The sequence below is a fragment of the Plasmodium knowlesi genome (genome assembly GCF_000006355.2).
Source record: "Plasmodium knowlesi strain H genome assembly, chromosome: 12".
NCBI classification, from domain to species: domain Eukaryota; phylum Apicomplexa; class Aconoidasida; order Haemosporida; family Plasmodiidae; genus Plasmodium; species Plasmodium knowlesi.
The window spans coordinates 1,836,282-1,856,522 of record NC_011913.2 but is presented as its reverse complement, the minus strand read 5'-3'; the positions used below and the strand labels follow the sequence as shown (position 1 = coordinate 1,856,522).

At 37.4% G+C, this 20,241-nt stretch overlaps 4 protein-coding genes across 4 annotated transcripts; 2 read left to right on the top strand and 2 right to left on the bottom strand.

The window, feature by feature from the left end:
- Positions 1-372: 372 nt before the first annotated feature.
- On the bottom strand, positions 373-4,178 carry PKNH_1241900 (zinc finger protein, putative; the record flags this gene model as incomplete). The annotated part of the gene is made up of 2 exons (XM_002260433.1): positions 373-612; positions 927-4,178. 2 exons carry the CDS (start codon positions 4,176-4,178, stop codon positions 373-375), a joined length of 3,492 nt encoding a protein of 1,163 aa, XP_002260469.1.
- A 3,332-nt stretch (positions 4,179-7,510) lies between these two features.
- PKNH_1241800 (allantoicase, putative) lies at positions 7,511-9,037 on the top strand (the record flags this gene model as incomplete). Its single annotated transcript, XM_002260432.1, has 1 exon — positions 7,511-9,037. The coding sequence occupies one exon, from the start codon at positions 7,511-7,513 to the stop codon at positions 9,035-9,037; it is 1,527 nt and encodes a 508-aa protein (XP_002260468.1).
- Positions 9,038-10,447: 1,410 nt separating this feature from the next.
- Positions 10,448-14,612, top strand: PKNH_1241700 (protein SOC3, putative; the record flags this gene model as incomplete). Its single annotated transcript, XM_002260431.2, has 17 exons — positions 10,448-10,507; positions 10,626-10,742; positions 10,882-10,947; positions 11,178-11,279; positions 11,495-11,589; positions 11,731-11,785; positions 11,963-12,051; positions 12,385-12,580; positions 12,797-12,898; positions 13,051-13,140; positions 13,296-13,351; positions 13,453-13,546; positions 13,710-13,805; positions 14,039-14,071; positions 14,166-14,230; positions 14,377-14,417; positions 14,578-14,612. The coding sequence occupies 17 exons, from the start codon at positions 10,448-10,450 to the stop codon at positions 14,610-14,612; spliced, it is 1,392 nt and encodes a 463-aa protein (XP_002260467.2).
- A 291-nt stretch (positions 14,613-14,903) lies between these two features.
- On the bottom strand, positions 14,904-17,093 carry PKNH_1241600 (AP-3 complex subunit mu, putative; the record flags this gene model as incomplete). Its single annotated transcript, XM_002260430.1, has 1 exon — positions 14,904-17,093. The coding sequence occupies one exon, from the start codon at positions 17,091-17,093 to the stop codon at positions 14,904-14,906; it is 2,190 nt and encodes a 729-aa protein (XP_002260466.1).
- Between the last annotated feature and the right edge of the window lie 3,148 nt (positions 17,094-20,241).

Below are 20,241 nucleotides of genomic sequence, written 5' to 3'. Positions count from 1 at the left end.
GGCATATTCATATTGACCCCTTTTTCATTTTCTTTATTTGTCAGTTGGGAATGACGCCCCCTTCCCTTCACAATCATATTCCTATCGTAATTATATTCATCCCCACATTTGTAACTGCATACCGACCGTTGTGCCAACTGCTCTACGTTTCTGTCTATTAATGATACATGCTCTGGGGACTCCTCCCTTTTGTTTGGTCACCTTAAATTCGCACCACCATCTCAGTGCTCCACTGATCTTTTCATTTAATTTGTTTTTTGTTATATGTAGTGCGTCCTCTCACCGTAATTCAGTGTATCTCACTATCCTTTGCTTCTCTATCTGCACCGTGTGTCCCTATTTTTTTTTTTTTTTCTTCTTTTTTTCGTACACTCACGTGCCGACATCGTGCATGGAGTAGCAGAGAGACAGAATCTCCTTAAAATTCGCAGTGCTGAATAAGGTATTATAATCAACATTCTCGTTTACACAATTTTTCGTCGACGACTGGTCTATGTGAACTATTTCCTGGACGATCCGCTGGTAGCTTTTTTCCACCTCTTCACGGGAGTTCCACCTCACGGGGGCGTAGTACCTGGGAGACTCCAAATTCTTTATTATCCATTGGAAGAGCTGCAAAGTGGATAACACAAAGGGGATCACATGAAGTGGATCACATGAAGTGGATCACATGAAGTGGATCACATGAAGGGAGAAGTGCAGATGGAGATAACACACAGGGAAAGATGTGTAAAGAGGAAAATGCAAAGAAGGAGAGTCTCCTGCTCTTCCCCCCCCCCTTACACGAATTTCCCTGTACCAACTACTAAACCGATTTTGGCCAAACAAAATAGGACGGAGAATATATCAAATTGGAGGAGGCGAAAACAGGTCTCCCAGCCCACAGTAGCAAAGTTACAGTGTGGGTCAAACTCCGCAGAGCTAACCTTCTGCGACACGTCAAGGAAGAACATCTTCTCGTTCGTGGCTCTGCCCCGAAGCATCTTATTATCCTTTATGTTATTTATGAAGGTTTTCAAATTCCTGTCATACATCCCTAAATTGTAAATCTGGAAAACATATATCGAAATTTCTCTGAGCGTTTGGCCAAATATAACTGCCACTTTTTGGTGAAGAGCAGAGTCCTTCCGCATGGTACACTTCCCTTGATTATTAAAGTTCTCCTCATGGACATAAAAAATATAAGGATACAAGACCGAGTTCAAAAATATATCCAAACATAAACACAAGGTGTGTATACTGAACTTCTTTTCATTCATTGCTAAATTTTTATTTTTGCCGTCTATTTCGTCATGGATATGATAAAACATAAATCGCACACCATCGTTTAGATCCTTGTGGGGGATTTTCACCAAATCGTTGATCAGCATTTCTAAATATACATATATGTGTTCTTTTATTTTTTTCAGGGTGGATAGTTCTTCCTTCTCATCTTCAGTTAAACACACATCTGCCATGTCATCATATCCGCGTGTGCCCATCATGTGGTGTTCATCCTTCTTTGTGTTCATATCCTCCATAATCGTATTATCCTCTTCCAACAAGGTTTCGTCACCTACCGCGGTGTTATTTCCCTTGTTTGTTGGTAACTCCTCCTTTTCCATTCCTGTACTAAATTGATCGTAGCCATGCTTATCCCCTTTTACTACATCATCAAGATCACTTTTACTAATCAGATTGGTACCCTTTACCTGCTCATTTGGTGAATGAACCGATGTGGTATGTTCATCTCTCACTTCAGTATTTTTCTCATCTCTAATATTTCCCTTTGTGGAAGATACCCCCTTTTCTTCATTTTCAATATGTGCACAGCACAGCTCGATATATTTATCAACCCAAGGTGCGAGCACAAACCTTCGAAGACATAACAAAGTCGCAACGCTATCCAAAACATGGGTGACCTTCATCTTCGTATGGTAGTCGATATTTTTGTTGAAGAGTGTATAAATTTCGTGCTTTATTATGTGCTTCACTAGATCTTCCAAACTGTCATAATACGACGCCACGTTGAAAAAGGAGTGTGTCAGAAGGAGTGTGTTTAAGCTACACCTCGCTTTCAGTATATGAATCACATTTATATATTTATAATTAACGAGATGCCTCCACAGCTCTCTGCAAATGTGCGACTGCTTCAAGGGGATCCTTCCTTGTCTGTGTATATTCACCTCCCTTGTGTCTCTAAAAATTTCCACTAACAAATTGCAGTTGGTTGGTTTCTCTTCAGACACATGGTACATGGAATGGTCATACTCCTTCCTTAACGTGACAACGCTCTGAATATCCTTGTAGCTCAATTTGGTTGTTCTTATCGGTTCCATTATGTCGGAGAAATCAACATTCGCCTCTTCCTGAGGTGACTGTTCGACTTCTGCACCCTGCGCAGAGGAGTACTTAACGCTCGGCTGATGAGCGTTACCATCCCCATTGGCCCCCCCATCGAAGGCTGTCTCGTCATACAACCCCAAGTATCCCTTCTTGTCATTAAAGGCCTCGTTAAAATTGTACATTTCCTCCAATTTGTTACGACTTCCCTTCAAAACGCAACGCTTCCTGTTTAGCTCACCATTGGTCATCCCTTCGTCGATATCCTTAGGACTAACAAAGTTAAGTTTAAAAAAGCTATCTTCATAAATGCACAAATTTGACTGCACGTAAATTTTCTGGAAAAGCCAATGTGGTGCATTTTTCATGAAATCTGAATCCTTTCCCTTTTTGGCTATTAAAAATTGCACAGCCAATTCATGCTTTTTCTGGTATAAAATAAAATTTGATAAATTTAATGACAATTTTGTATGATAAAAAAAGGCTTCTGTCCATTCGATGGTCAGTAGTTGACATAGAAGAGCCCTTTTTAAGGCCATAATGTATTGCATTTTTTTTTTTTTTAAAATTTTTAACTCATCAATGATATACTTATACAACGTATCGATTCGCTTTTGCAAAGAAGTATAGTTGGAATATATCTCTGCCAGACGTTTGTGTTTTTTTTTCAACAAATGGAGTATCCTCATTTTCCTATTTTCCAAATTTATATCACTCAGTGATTTTTTCTGATTGGACAAAATGAAGGCATCTTTTATATTCACAATAGGGTGATTACGATAATTTCCCTTGGAGTGACTACCTATCAGAAGACAATTCGCACATAAACTACAATAACATTTCATGCAAACACTTTCCACCACCTCATTCGGATGGTATGCACATTTCCCAAATTGGTATGGAGACTCTGATATTGGCATCCTCCTATGGTTCTTCAAAATTTTATTCTTCTCATGATGCTTTATATCACATATGTTGCATAAATGCACCTTATCGTTATGACAGTAATAAATGGCATTAGCCGTGTAGCAGTATTCACATATTGGCACGCTGATATCTACCCGGAGGCATTTGAATTCAAACTCGATTAGAAATAGAGGAAGTACCTGTTCGGCATATTTTACTTTATATATGTAGCTATAGTTAGTTCCTCCCCTTCTTATGCTTGTTGATGTGCCTGTCATTTTTCCTCCTCCCTGCAATTCATTCCCTACTTCCCCCCCTTGCTTCTGCACCGATGAACCCAATTCCTCATAGAACAAATCTCTATCCACCGCAACTGAGTCGTAATTACTTGGCATTTCTCCCTTTCTCATGTAACTAATATTATTTTTATTTAATAAGAGTGTTTTGTTTGGTATTATCTTAAATAGGTAAACGCGAAAACCTCCATTGGTGTTTTTTTCAAATCCTAGTGGATAATCTGTGTTCCCAATAACGTATTCCAGTTCTTTTAGTTCTTCATAATTTTTTGTAAAGTATTCACCAACATGCTCACATTTATCGTTTATTTTGTTCGTGTCCATTATACTAAGAAGGATGTTACTCCTCAAACGGGCTGCGACTTCATCAAATCGTTTCTCACTTTCTGCTTTCACTAGTCGATATACATTCAATACGTTCACGTTGCTACTGAAAAAACATAACTTAAGGAGGTACTCATATTTCATCACGACGTTGTAATCACTAATCCTGCTTATTTCCAACATGTCTGCAAAATTCTTGTTAAGGGTTGTCTCTCCATTTAGATTTTTATTTTTTACTACCACTCGTTTGTATACACTGTGGAAGTCATCCCTTTCTTCCTCTTCCTGATTCCCCCCCAGTTGTCCCCTTTCTTGTTTCATGCCCTCCATGTGTTCGTCGACAGTTCTCTGTGGACACAGTACACGCGAGCCAGGGGAGGGTAAAAGTATATCTCCGCTAAATGTTCGATTTTGTTTTTCCTTTACCAAGATGCCCTTTTTTTTATTTTCCCCTTTTTCAACTTTCCCATCCTATTTCGCCAAAAAACGGTTCGCAAAATCTGACAGACCAACCCCCCTTTGGTAGGTGAATAACGGGGCACACGTGCACTTACAATTGTGGGGTCCTAGCAAGATAGAGGAAATTAAAAATATATATATATATATATTTATATATATATGCAGAAAGCAACAGAACAGAGGGAAAAAAACCAAACTGTTGAATAAACTTCCTGTCAATTAAGTTAAGTGCCCAAGGAAGTATCTTATTGTATTCCATCCCTCCTGCACAACTCTTAAGCGAAAATTTTTACACACAAAAAAAATTGAAAACGAACGTACAAGAGTCTGGGTTTTAGGTTAAGACGACTAAAAGATAAAGTCATCTTCCTCGTTCGGGAATTTGTAACAACGAGGTTACGCGAAGACACCTGCGCGTTTTATTTTTTTTTTTTTATTTTCCGCTCTCCGTCATATTTCTCACTTTTGCATATATTACTCATACTAACACAAAGGTTGTGGCTACTTATCCCACCCCCTAATTTGCTCTTTTTCAAATGAAGAGTTAAGCTATTTTTTCATTTCCTACCATTACGAAATGTCAAAGGGGGGAGGAAAAAAGCAAAGGAACACACACAAGTTCACTTTTTTTTTTTTTTTTTTTTTTTCAATTTGTTTCACACACTTGTGACGGTAATTTTGAGCACACACACCCACATTATGGCCTTTTTGTTAAAATGGTTATTATCAACTTTGTGTATCTTTCCATATGTTTAAAAAAAAAAAAAAAAGGGAAAAACAAAATGGGCGATAGTTATTCTCCCCCTATCTTTTATTTCACCATGCGAATATTTGGGCTAGTCAAATGGAATATATTTTATATCCCTTCATTATTTCAGCGAAATGTCATTTTCAAAAAAAAAAATATTCACTTAACCAGGGTAAACAAACTGGGGGAGACCAAATAATTTCTGTTTAAAAAGGATAAACACAATAAATCAAAAATAAGTTCCAACGGGGCACACTGCCACTGTGTACCAAAGTGAGGTCGTTAGCTCTGTTCAGTTGCGCAGTTTACGTTACCACAAGCAGGGGTTATCACATTTTCAGGTTTCCATGAGAGCACGTGAGGAGACCTAGTACAACGACCATCGTATAAAAAATGGAAAAAATAACCTTAAAAGGAAAAAAAAAAAAAATTACGCCAAAGAATTTACAAACGGGAAACAACGTACACAGGTGCACATCAATTTAATTCTTAAATTTCCAACTTCAAATCTTTCACGTCTAATTTTTTACACAATCCCTTTTCCACCTCGCCGATTCTATTTGCTCGTTCAGCCATAACGGCCAACGTCTTCTTCCATAGTTAGTAAAATAGCATATGGACAGAGTAACTCCTCCCATGAAATTCTTTCCCCTCCCCCTTTCTTCCCTATTATTGTAGCATGCTGTGTGGGCTTATTTCACCTTCTGTTAGCACATATGCCTTTTGAAAATTCTGTTCGCCAATTGTAGACATTTAAGTATGGCTAAAAATTATCGTATTATTTTATTTATCATTATTTTATTTTATTTTTTACCCCTTTTTAAGCTTGATAATTTTTGCTTCAAAATGGAGCTTCTTTTCTTACAATTTGAAATAAGCGATCGTTTCCTTTTTAATTTTCATTTCCCCATTTGTGTCCGCCCCCACAAGAGGACACCTTTTTGTCACCAAAATAATTTTTTCACTTCTTCTATTTTCTTATTGCCCAATTCATTGCAATGTGGCACACATGTGTGGGAAAAGGGGAAAAAAAAAAAAAAAAAAAAAAAAAAAGATAAATAAGGCCGCTATAAAAGGAGCCTATTTTAACATTTGCATGAATTACTAACACAGCAAAACTGGAGAAATTTTTTTTTTTATATAGGCACAACACAAAGTAGCATTTTCAAAATGTAATATGCATACGTTCGTAAGCGTAACATATGGTGAAGACGCTCTACATATGATTAGCAAAAAAAAAAAAATTTTAAGTAGGTTTTTATTCCCCACAAATCTGTAACACGAAAAAGAGGTGGGAAAACATTTGAGGAACGTTGAAAAAATCTCATACACGTATTGCATACCCGTCAATCCTACACGAATGCAAACTTCGCGACATAGTCGCCAAACGATATTTCTCCCCTCCCCGTGAATGCAAATTATACCTTGGAAGCTGTTATATGTTCTAAGAAAAAGGTTGAATTTTATAACTAGCTACATTTCTGTGTGTGCTCCACCTATTTGTGTTTGTGAAAATACGCTCAGTTAATGGTATTGAGGGAGAGTAGGAATGTCCAGTAACCACTGACCATTAACCACATGTTCCACGCGCAGCTGCACCTGCTGTCGTGCGCACTTTTCCAAAACGGATACTTCAAAGTATATATATATTATTCAAATAAACTTCCTTCAATTTAATACTCCATAGTGGTTACTTCGGAGTGTCACCACGCCGCCTCGTTCATTTATCATCCCCAACCATGGTTAAAAGGGGAAAGTAACACAAGTTTTTTTTTTCGCCCTCCCTCCCTATTATCCCCATGTTATCAAAACAGTAGCGACATTCATGGGGCTCCATATCGTTATTCCAAATGTGAGAACGCCTTTTTTTTGCGTCAACACGTTATCACTTTATTCGCCATATCGCACATTTGTGAGAAGCGGCATAGGATCTATAACAGTGCGAGGAATTCCTCCAAAACGGGAAGAATAAAAATACACAGTTCTCTACCCAAGTGGATAATTATCTTAATGGTATGGAAAAATAAAGAAAAATAATTCCCCTATTTAACGTTATGTGAAACACACATGATGTGCACCTAACCGTGCAGCTTCCTCCGCATCATATGCAAAAAAAAAAAAAAAAAAAAAAAAAAAAAAAAAACGCGCGGACCGTTTCTTCCACGTTGAAGGACGAACATATAATACACGCAACCCAAATGTGCACTCGCATACTCCCCTACCGCGGTCGTGCAATGTATATACATGAGTCAGACCTACCCCCTTTATCGCACTAAATGGAATACACACGTGTAGGCGTATTTACTTATAAGCCCATATGCACGTAGATAGCGAACACTAGGAATCGCCCAGGTGAACCGCAATAAGAGCAAATCCCCTAGGAGACCAAAAAAACAGAGCAGCCACACAGCATTCATGCAAAAGCCTTCGGAAGGGAAAAAGACCAAAACACACAATGATGAACAGCCAGGAAGAGACGACCGAGGAGGAAGGCAAAACTCTGTGTAGCTCAAATGAAGAGAAATGTGCAAAAAGCACAAAGAAAAGAAAGTTGGAAGAAATAGGACCATGTGAAATCACCAGAGAGGAAGAACCAACAGGGGGAGGTGAAGACCAAGTATGTGTTGAAAAAGGAGCGTATAATGAGTCAAATTATAATTTGAAAAAAAACAAGAAAAGAAAAATTTTTAATCTTTTTAACAATATCTTAAGCTGGGTTGTGAGTAAAAATATGAAAATTCCATCGAAAGAAATTGAAACGAAAGAACAAGTACATTTCTTTAATTTTAACAATATTTTGTCTAAGCATTTCGGTTCAAAGGTTCTGTTCGTAACGGATGAGTCCATAAGCAAGTCGGAAAACATAATGATTGAGGACAAGGTTGGATGGGTGACTAGAAGAAGGAGGGATGTAGGACACGAGTGGCTTATATTGAAGTTAAAGTATCCAAGTGTTATATACGGAATAGAAATAAATTTCGAAAATATGGAGGAAGATATATGCCCGCATTTGTCAATAGAGGTGGTCGAAAATTCTTGTATTGACGAAATTGTAAAAGAGGAAGAATATATAATGAACGAAACGGAACATAAAGAAGAAGCACCAGAACAAAGGGAATATAAAGTTGCAAAAAGAAAAAGCTACAATTTTTTAGAATCCTACAGAATTGATAAATCCATATCAGACATTTTGGAAAATCAAAATACTCCCTGGGTTGAATTACTACAAGCAGATTGTGTAGATTTCCTCAAAACGTTTCAAAAAAAAAAAATATATTATTTTAAAGTGAATGATATATCCTTGATAAAACCATGGACACACATACGCATTAATTTATATCCAGATGGTGGTATAAATAAAATAAAATTTTATGGTGAATTTGTCACCCTATTTAAGAAACATACCATTTTATCCAAGCAAAAAATTTTCCTAAATAAACCAGAAAATGGATGTACTTTAATATACTACCATTGTGATGATATACAGAAAGGGCATCCAAAAAATATGATCGATTCATATAAAACCGACGGTTTTTCAACAAAGAGGTTGTTCAATAGACCACCAATTATTCTACGCACACTTACCTACAACTCAATTAAAAATGTTTCCATTTTTAAGTTCGGTGTTCGAGGCGTCATCGAAAATTTCACCTTCGACATTGGAAATTACAAATATGATCATCCAGAATATATTCAAATCTATCTACTGGACTGTGTGGATTTGCTCACTTTGGACTTACTGGAACAGAAACGTATTTTTGAGGAAGACGAAAAAATGGAAAAGAAAAAAATAGACTGGCTGCAACTGCCTCCATGTAAATTGGCCAATGATCACAAGAAAACTTTTTACAATTTTAATCTGCTCGAATATAACTTCACCGTTCAGGAGAGGACAGCCACTCATTTTAAAATATCGCTCCATCCCGATGGCGGCATATCCCAAGTCAATGTCATCGGTACCGTTTTGTCTACTCCATCCTGACACCCCACGAAAAAATTTAATAAAAATAGCCACAAATTGGGAATACGCTATACACGCTCCTACGTGTACCTTCTCTTATTATATATTAGAGACTTGTGATAAATGGGGAACGCTCTTCCGAAAGGGGGAAGAGTTAACCTGCCCCTACAAAAGAAGTAAGAAACGATGCACCATGTGTGTAAACCACGTGGATATTGAAACCGCATAGTGAAAACGCCACATAAGCGTCTTTCAAGGATCCACTCATCAAAAAGATTATATGTCATAATTTAATAAAAAGAGGGAGAAAAAAAAAAAAAAAAACTTTTGTTTTCATATTTTTCTGTCCATTTAGTAGCTTTCTATATCTCCCTATATGTGTACATTTCCACCTCATCCCCCTTTTTTTTTTTTTAATTTCTTTTCCCACGCACTTTGATAAAACTATGCGTGTGCTCCTTCACTCATTCGTCTAATCACATCTCCCTTTTTTATAACTCTGAAAAAAAAAAAATAATTTTTGGTACTTTTTTTAAGAAAAATGAATAAAATTTATATAAAGTATGACATGGGTATATTGTCTACCCACCTTTTGCGAATTTAAAAAAGCCACCCTTCTGGCACAGATTATATTAATCTTGCCTTTTTTAGGAGCGCTGTGCACGCCGGTACAATACGCATGTACTGCCCGTATGCTTATTGCCGTGTCTTCACCGCAGTCCTCGAAAAGTGTCACCAAGAAATATGTGTGTATGCGGAAATCTCCTCAATCCCTTCAAACCGACACACTTGCTCTTCTAAAGACATTACAAGCAAGCTTCCTCGTAATCCGAAACGTCGTAATTGTAAACTCATTTACGTTTAATGGTTACTCAAGTACGAGTTGCAAAAATGTGTACATAAAAAAAAAAAAAAAAAAAATTCCCTTTTTGTGCGATAACACAGTATATTGCCTAATTTTTTTTTTTTTTTTTCTCCTCCTTTGTGTCTTTTTAGCTCTATCTACATATTTTTACCATGCTCCCTTTCTCTTCCCTTGAACGTTCTCAACGAAAAATAATTGAAGAAGTAGCAATTTAACGCATGCCACACGAATTGAACACAGGGTACATAATAGGGGAAAAGATTTTTACACCCCCGAAGGGAAGTATACATTTGTGCATGCGTAGCCCACCGATCAGTGAGTGCTGGCACAAGCAAAGTTAACAGAACGCACTTGGCGGGATTTATTTTCTCCGCTTTTTTACCTCAACTTTTGGCAACTCAAAGCATATTGAGATAAGAAGAAAAAGAAATTATATAAAAATTGGCAAAAGAATTAGCGTATAAATTTGCGTATAAATTTGCGTAAAAGTTGGGGCAAACAGCTAGGAGAAAACAAAATAGAAGAAGCCACAGACAGAACCTCCCGCGCATCTACGAAAGTGGAAAATGAAAAACCAAAAGGACGACAAGCTGAGCAACCTAAAGGACTTGGTGCCATTCTACAAGGTACGAGAAAAATAAAAAGTTGCTACACATGTGAGAAGAAAACACACACGAAGGCTCTAACTGCCACCCAAATGTACCTACTTCAAAAAAAACACCCCCTCGACAAACACCAATATAGAAAGACAATGAAAAACTGAACGAAAATACAGAGGATATTGTATATTCAGTAAAGAAGAAATTTAACTTTATCAAAGAAAAAAAGGAGACTACATTTAATAAATATGAAAACACCAAGGTGAGGCTAGAAATGGAAGGCACAAGTATCCCTCAAAAAATGTAAAATGCCAGAACCCAACGAACCGACAGAGAGGCACTCCAAGTGAGAAAACATACGATTGATCTTCCATCCTATCTCTCATTCCATCTTGGTGCAGAAAAATCTGGATCTCCTCAATCGAGAGCTAAAACTCAATAAAATTTCTCTCGTGCAACAAAAAATTGTAATAAAAGGAGAGTCGCTACTACACCCCCCTCGGTAGCTCCATATTCCCCTCACATAGAAAGGGTCCAACGTGGAGAAAATGTAAAGGGGGGAAATGTCCCTCTACATGTGCTCACACAGTTGCGTGGATAGGCATTTTCATTATAGGCAAATTACTGACTAAGCATTACACACTTACCTAATTGTCCACACAACTCATTTATGAAAAAAAAAAAAAAAAAAAAAAAGGAACACGAAGACCTCAAGACGAAGAATGAAGAGATATTAAACAAATTTGAAAATCTCAAGCATTCCAAGTACACATATCAAATTATGTTGCAACGCCTCAAGGTAAGTAGCTCAGGGGGAGGGAAATGATCAACAAAGGTGCAAGTTATCCAATCGGCTAGCAAACCATATGACAAATGACCAGACAAACAATATGACAACTGACCGGGCAAACCATATGGGGAAAAGGCGTCTGTCCCCGGAAGCACCCAAACAGTCAACAACGGACAACGCCAATTTTCCCATTTCATGAAATGGAATTTTACCCAAAATAACAGAAGGAAAAGAAAATGTTGTACTTCTACTTAAATTCCCTGGAAAGAACAGTCACGAGCCTTAAAAATAACGAACGACAACTGCACAATGCGATTCAGTAATGCCATTAGAAAAGCGGCAAAAAGAAAAAATGACATATCCCTTATGGGCATCACCATGATGGCACTGTCATAGGCATGTATACATGTTTACCATCGCCATCGATTTTTGCATTATCTCCTCTCATCTATCATAACAGAAAAATAACTTCGGAAAATAAAAGTTTAAAAAAATCCATCGATGAGAAAAAAATGGTGAGGCACACATCTTATCCTCCTGTCTGCACCTCACATAATGGGAGTTGTAAACATGCACAGGAATAGCCACATGGGCTTCATCAAATGATCTGAGGGAGCCCCACAGATAAGAAGATGTGAGTAAATGCAGGACATGCCTTCACTCATTGTTACCCCAATACCCCGCCCTTGTAGGAAATCATGAAGGCGAAAAATAAAAATGACGAAATCCTCAAATATATGAATGTCAACAAGGAGCACAGCAATATACTGAGGATAAGGAGGTACGATCATAAGAAAATGCATGCACAACTGTCCCTCATCGTCGTTTCTACTTCTTCATCTGTGCTTGTCTGTGCATAATTCCCGATTCCATGATGTGAACTCCTTGTTTCCTCCTCACACCACCCTACCACTAACCACATGACATGTTCTACCTACCACTAACCACATAACATTTCTACCTACCACTAACCATATAACATTTCTACCTACCACTAACCATATAACATGTTCTACCTACCAATAACCACATGACATGTTCTACCTACCAATAACCACATGACATGTTCTACCTACCACTAACCACATAACATGTTCTATCTACCACCTCACAGGGAAATGATCAGTGAATACAAAAACAACAAACTGCACAACGCAGACATAGCCCTGATGGTGGAAGAAAAAAAAAAATTCAAGAAGCTCCTAATCTACTACTTGCTACACAACAATTACTTAAAACTCAGTGCATCCAACATCTTCGAAAATGCAAGCAACATATATGCCACCATATCGAAGCTGAGGGAGGCAACCGTAAGGGGAGGAAAAAAAAAAAAAAAAAAAAAAAAAAAAAGGGGGGAAAATGAAAAAGTATTTGTGTAGACAAATATGTATATTTAGAGGGAAATACAAACACATGCGCTAAGTACTGTCGTAAAGGGAAAAGCACCGCAATTATTTCAGTCGAAGTTACGAATGTAATTTTTTTTTTCTCCCTTCTCCACCCTACCCCCCATTGTGCAACAACAGGGGGTTACAGATATTTATGATATAAATCAAAAATTTCAAGACATTGAAAATAAAAAAAATTTGCTTCGAAAGGAAGAGGAATCATCGCAGAAGAAGCTCGAAGTAAAGCACAGCCCAATGTGCTTAGGCATTCTTGGGTCATTCCTCCAAAGACTACTCCCCCGTTATTCTCTACACCACATTTTACCAGAGTGGAGCCGATTTTTCCTCCATTTTTCGTTCATGCATTTCCCATATTTTTGCACAAACTCTAGGATGCCATTAAGGAATACATACATCTCAACAACGACATCATAAATACCTTTTCGGAGGACAAGAATATAATGAAGAACAAAATTTTAAATGTTAAAATGGACAATGTGCAAGCGAATGGCAACATCTACTGTTTTTTTTTTTTTTTTTCGCTCTGATGTTATACATATTCGCACACCTTTGCGTTGTCAATATGCTCAATCGTGATTAATCCCCCGTGGTGCTCCCTTTCTACTTCACAAAATAGGAAAAGGAGAAAATATCGGATGACATGTATGACATGTACAAGCTCGTCTTTGCAAGGTATATATTTCTACATCTACAAAATGATGAACGTAGTTGTCCTTCCCCCCACCCCTGATAAGTGGAACATGTTCAAAAGCATTTTTCCGTAAACCTCGTAGCGAAAAGGAACTGGAAGACATTAACATCAAGCTGGACAAAATAAAAAAATTCTTAGAGAAACAAAATAATTATTTTCACTCCATTAATATGGAAGTAAAACAATTTTTTTTTTTTTTTTTTTTTCGATAAATTCAATAATAACGTCAGCCAGCATATTAAGCATGGCAAAGAGCAATGGACAAACAGTTATCTGTGCACACACATGAGGCATTTCTTATGTGCACTACTTCTCCACCCATGCGATGACTTCCTGCAGGATAAAGTTGAATTTCATTCCAATGAAGACATGTTGCAATATATCAAAAATTTAAAGACAGTTATAGAGATCCTCATGCGGATAACTCAGAAAAACGTAAAAAAAAAAAAAAAAAGAAGATTTTACCAAAAAATATATATCAATAGCTGAATAAGCAAAAAGCCAACAGAACAAAAACATTAAAAAGGAAGAACAGTTGAACAACCCAAAACCACTTCTTCACTGGAAGAAGGAAATATAAATACACATCGATCACACCTTTGTCATGCACAACCTCTACCACATTCATTTTCTTTTTTTACATCCCCCCACCCCCCCTAAAATGACAGAGAGAAAACGGAAACATCAGCAGATCCTACAAGGTAACTTAACTGCTTAACAACACTTAAGTATGAAAATGATAATTTAAACATTTGCACAATATCATCACTTGTCATTTCGCCATTTGTTCTATAGTCTTTAGAGTTTTTGGAAATTATCAACCTGTACAAAAACGTAGACTTCCATAAAAATATGTGCAGGTAATAAGAAAAAAAAAAAAAAAAAAAAAAAAAAAAAAAAAACGTAACCACACGAATGCATAACGAATAATTATGCGCTCATCAGCGTTCTTATCTCCCCACCCAATGGTCATTTTCTTGTCTTTTTTTCTCACTCCCTTGTGCAGAGTTGACGACACCCTGGATCTTGAAAATTCTATAAAGCTCGGTACACTCTCTAACATGGCTAGTTGTACACTTTTCATCCCAATGAGCTGTGTCATATTTTATTTGTGTAATTATTCATCATGGTATTAGAAATATACACACATGCGTTGTTATTTTTTCCCCTATTGTCATTCTCCAACCTGATTCCTTATTTATAACAGAGTCGAAAATCTTGGCGAAAGGGAAGAACATGTGAGATGTTCACAGGGTTCATGTGAAGAGTAAGCAAAAGGACTGAAAGGATACTTCATCCATTCACATGTTGTGCACTTCCCCTATCTGTGTACTCTATATGTGTCCACGTCTAAATAGGTGTCTTTTCTCTTTTTTTTTTTTTTTTTTTTTTTTTTTTTTTTACGCACACGTTTGATTTTTCTGCAACTGCGTGTGGTGCGCATTGTTTATACAGTCCATTTTTCTTCGTTTGCTGTACTTCGTTTCCATATGCTGCACACCACCAGGAATATCCATACTTCTACAGACACACCTATATTCTGAACTCTACATGGCTGTAAGTTGTACTATATCTGTACACCGTATGCAGGCATGTATTTCTGGGTCTCTTCAGCTCGATTCCTTCTACACGTTTTCCCGATGCCGTAATTCCCGTAACGGTGAAGGAAACATATACAGGGAAGGTGAAGTCGGGGTAGGCGCAAGCCTCTATATTGTACCAGTTAGATAAACGGTTCGGGAAAATGCGTACTGGGCCACGAATATTATTTGAATTCTCTGTTCTTCTCATGATCTTACAATCTCTAGCAGTGGCACCATGGTAGCAGCAATTTGAAATGCCATTCCCTCTGGATGTATCAGGTAGACCATTGATGTGCTCGTCATTATTGCATCTTATAAATTTTTCATAATAATATTGATGGCTACGGAATAATCCATCTGGATTTGGTTGTATGAATAAGGTTAACTCAGCTGATAAGTCAATCTGAGAATTTGTCACTCTGTCGATACACCAAATTACACAATTGTAGTTTTCATTATATCCTATATTTCCTACTGTACAAAGTATATTTACATACTTTATGAAATTATACACTGGAATTCTTACAGAGATGTTCTCATATCCATTTATTCGCATGTTCTTATCACTAGCACTGCCTGTGTATATATCATTCAAGATGAGCTGCACTTTTATGGTGTACTTATACTCGTTTGGTATATAGTTAACAACTCCCTTCACTTTTATGGGTAATAGGTACTGCTCATTATTCTCTATACTGGGTAGCGTATCTATAATTTCCACGGTCTCTTTATTCTCGGTACTCATCTGGGCATTTACATTTTTCTTCTCCGCGTTAAGTATTCCTTCGCCTGTAGGTGAAAATTTCACAACATTATTACTACTGCTATGTAACGGTTCTTCGGGAACTGATCTCTTGATTTCTTCCATGTATTTCTTGAAGCGAGATTCCGCAGGGGAAAGTTCTCTTTTTTCATTTTGAAGTTCGTCTTCCCTTTTATCATTGTCTTCACATCCCTTCTTTTCATTTCGCATTTCTTCTTCCCTTTTATCATTCCCTTCACTGACTTCATCGCTTTTCTTTTCCACATGGTGGTTTCCCCCCTGCACTTTATCATCCACTGTGGTTGGAGCACTATGAATGCAGTTGCTATTTGTTAAATTCAACACATTCGTTAACTCCGGCGCGGTGGATACGGAACTGCTTACGCTTCTTGACTGCACTCTCTTTCTATTATGTCTCAAGGGGAAATAATAAAGGTACTGCATAACGATATAGCGCTCATTTAAGGGGACGAAATATAAAGCGTTTTTCTCTGCGTTCTGATGAAATAATTTCTTTCGAACTAGCATATTGTAATTGGCAGTGTAATGTAGGTGGGTCAAATGAAGTTTTATTTTTCTGTTAAAAGACATTTTAATTAGTGGCGACCCATTAATGGAACAATGCACAATAACGTTTCCTTGAATAGCAAAGTGAATTATCCTGTTCTTCTTAGTTAACACGCAATTCACACTCTCCCTGATTTCCACATACATCTGATTGTGCAAATGACAAACATTATTTGCTCTCCAAAAGACATTCTGGCTATCCTGGTAGTGCATTGCAGTCCCGTTACTGTAAGTGTAATTAATATTCCCACCGTTCGACATATTCCCCCCTGTAACATTTTTCTTCAATGAAAGTAAGTTGCATAGATTATTCGCAACAGGTGTATATTTCAATGTCTCATTAAGAAATCCAGAGCCACTCTCAACCAAATTTTTCAAAATTTCGTCCACAAACACATTTGGCTTTCCTCCTTGTGCTAATATTTCATTAATCAGAAAAGTAACAACAGAATAATTATTCGTTATTAAATTTTCGCTCAGCTTTTCTATCTTAAAATATTTTTTAAAAAGTTCCATGATATCTCGAATAACTTCTATTGTCATCACAGGATTGTTTTCATCTCTCTTTAGAATTACGAAATACAGAGCATCATTTTTAGTGAGGAATATAAATCTACCTTCACAAGCCTTTCTGATTATACTTTCATCATTACTACTGCTCACTACGACGTGACTCGAACTGTCGATTGAACTGCTGCCCAATACTATACGTTTAATTCCTTCATGAGTCGCCTCTGTATTTATGTCATTTGCGAAAATCTGTTCCACCAACTTCTTGCCGCTTTCAGCGTATATGTAGAAGGCGTCCATTTTTTTTTAATTTATTTTTTTTTTTTTATTTCAATGTGGAGATTTTCTTCGGAGTAACGGCCCGTAGCCTCTTCTGACTGTCTATATACGTTCGTTCGAATTCGTATCTACCTCCCCTTTTTTTCTCTTTTATTCGAGAGAAATTCTACTACCTGGACAAGGCCAGACAACTACTGCGCGCGTAGTACAATGCAAGGTATCGCACTGCACCTAAATGACGATGTAACTAAACTGCGCTTCCCCGTGTTCACCGCGTATATCTCGGCTTCACGTGGAAAAAATAAATGTACATACGTATACACTACACAAGTCGTGCAAATGACTTGTAGGGGGCACCCTATATGTCACTCTGTCGGAGAGTTGTTTGCTATACTGAGGCTCGGCAACTCTCTCGGTGGACGGGAAATGCAAAGTAATCAAGGAAAAGATGCAAGCTCAAAAAAAAAAAAAAAAAAAAAAAAAAAAAGGTAAAGTGGTGTGAAAATGAGCATACAAAATGGTGGACGCGAACACGCGAAATACTCCTGTAGAACAGACGGGAGTTTTGTGAAAAAAACAAAAAGGGGAGATGAGAAGCAAAGGGAAAATAGCCCGCGATAATAGAATAATGGGCTAGATTTGGCGAAAGTGGGACGAAAAAATCAAGTGGAATGACCACAATGGTGGGTAGGCTATACACGCGAAAAAAAATGTGATGGAACGAAAAAAAGGGGAAAAGGCTGGTACAAAAATGGAACGAAAACACGAAGTGGAAGGACCACAATAGGGGGGGTAGGCTACACGCAAAAAAAAAAATGTGATGTAACGAAAAAAAGGGGAAAAGTCTGGTACGAAAAAGAATAAAGTGGTGAACAAAATAGCAAAAATGGTGAAAAATAGCAAAAATGGTGAAAAATAGCAAAAATGGTGAAAAATCGCAAAAATGGCGAAAAATCGCAAAAATGGCGAAAAATCGCAAAAATGGCGAAAAATCGCAAAAATGGCGAAAATGCTAAAATGGCCAAAATGGCCAAAATGTAAAAAAAAAAAATAAATAAAACAAAAAAATAAATTGGAAATAAAAAAATATAGATGTGGAACAATCACGCAGAGAAAAAGTGAAAAATCAACTTTTCCTTTCGCAGGAACTTTATAAACGGGAAGGAAAAAAACAACTACGTGGAAAAAAAAAAAGAAAATGCAGGAAATGAAATACAGTCGTAATTTTTAAATAAATGTGTCGATAACGAACAAGAATACGGCAAAGCAGAGCACTTAAATTTTTTTTTTTTTCCCACTGTGCACATGCACTTGCGGGGTTGGGTGTAGAATATGTAACACGTATGTAAGCCTATAGTAGAGTTGTGCTTCTTTCGCGACTTCGCCTGCTTCACTGCTACTTCACTACTACTTCACCTTATGGTTCTTCGTACTGTACTTCTTTGCCTCTTATGCTTGGGTAGGTGTGAACCCCTGGCCTTTTGTATACCTCTGATGGAGATAACTTGGGCGTCGTATAAACACCTTGTTGATTGGTGGTGTATACCTGAGCTGCTCCCTCGACTAGGCCTTTCTGCCTTCACTTTAGATTTGCCGAGCTTAACTTTGAACAAAACTGCCTAATGTGTCGCCTCCACTTCTCGTGTTTTTGTTTTTTTTTTTTTTTCTTTTTCCACCCGGAATACTTAATTGGGGGTAATACTTAAACGACCTTGTGGCTACGTCGAATAAGAAAACCTTTTTAACACTTTTTTTTTTTTTTTTTTTTTTTTTCTCTTTTACACTTTGAAGTATTTATGTATCTTTTTTTTTTTTTTTAATTTTGAAAAACTTATAATGGTGAAGAGAGCTTCTTTTGCTTGTTATGTGTTTCTTTGGTTGGCTGCGGTTTTGCTCGCCTTGACTTTGACTGTGTAAGGCCGGCTTCTCTTTTATGGCGTGGTTTTTCGAAATTTGTGAAATTTGTAATTTGCAAGATTTTACAATTTGTAAACATTTACAATTTGTGAGTTTTTGAAGTTTGAAAAGTTTTACATTTGAAAAGTTTTTTTTAAAAATTTTTACATTTGTTTTGTGTAAGTTGGTGTAAGATTGTGTTTTTCTTTTGAAGAAATAAATGTTTATTTTGTTTTATTTTTTTTCATTGAAATATATTTTGTTGAAATAAAAATAATTCATTTTTAAATTATTTTTTAATTTAAATTTATCAAATTTGAAACCAGAAATCGGGGGGCCATTTTGGGTAGTTTTTTTTTCGACATACCAATAAAGAAGGGGCCAAAGATACATCTGCGTACACATGCTCAACAGCTAGCTGAAGAACACATACATCTGCAAAGGAAGAAGGGGCCATTTCAGCCGATTTTTCTCCACGGAGACACACATTTAGAGTTCTCCTGAGCTCCTGAGGCCAGCATACCGGTGATCGATGCATGGCTAGCTAAAATGCTATCATAGGGCCAGGCAAAAAAAAAAAAAAAAAAAAAGACGTACAGTTCAAGGAAGCACCGCCCAAAGACGTACATCCCACAAATAAATACCCCAAGGAAGTACACCCCAGAGACACATATAGCTAGAAACAGCTCAACTGTACAGGCGTACTTATTCTATAGAGCCACGCCTGTGCACCTACATATTTATGCTCCACGCATGTACGTACTGATTAAGCCCCGTTCAGTAGTAGCTATATGGTACCACGTGCACTTATCAATAGAGGATCACGCAGCTTCGCGTTCCATTGCACTCTCAACGAAATTCCTTCTTCCATTCTCTTGAAAAAACTGGCCCCCTCCCTGCATGCCCCCAGTGTGTTATGTTTATCCGTCGAGCTGCATTTTGGAGAGTTCAAAAAATATATATTTTTTGCCGGTTCCGGGTTACATGGGAAGTGTTCACATGATAACATCACATGCAGAAAGGTGTTGAGGTGCTACATCGCTGAAAAAGAACGGGGCCCACATATGGAGGCATTATATCAGTGTTAGAAGGATCAAATGAACACCCTCGTGTGCTCTCCTTCGACGTTTCACTTTGCCGGAAAAATCCCTCCCTCTTCTTTTGAGCAGCTCTGCTGAGGGGAACCCCGCTGAGGAGCCACTTTTTCGAACCTCTAACATTGCCACCCTTTAGCCTGTGCATGCGTGTACGCACAATATTTACGTGTGGGTTT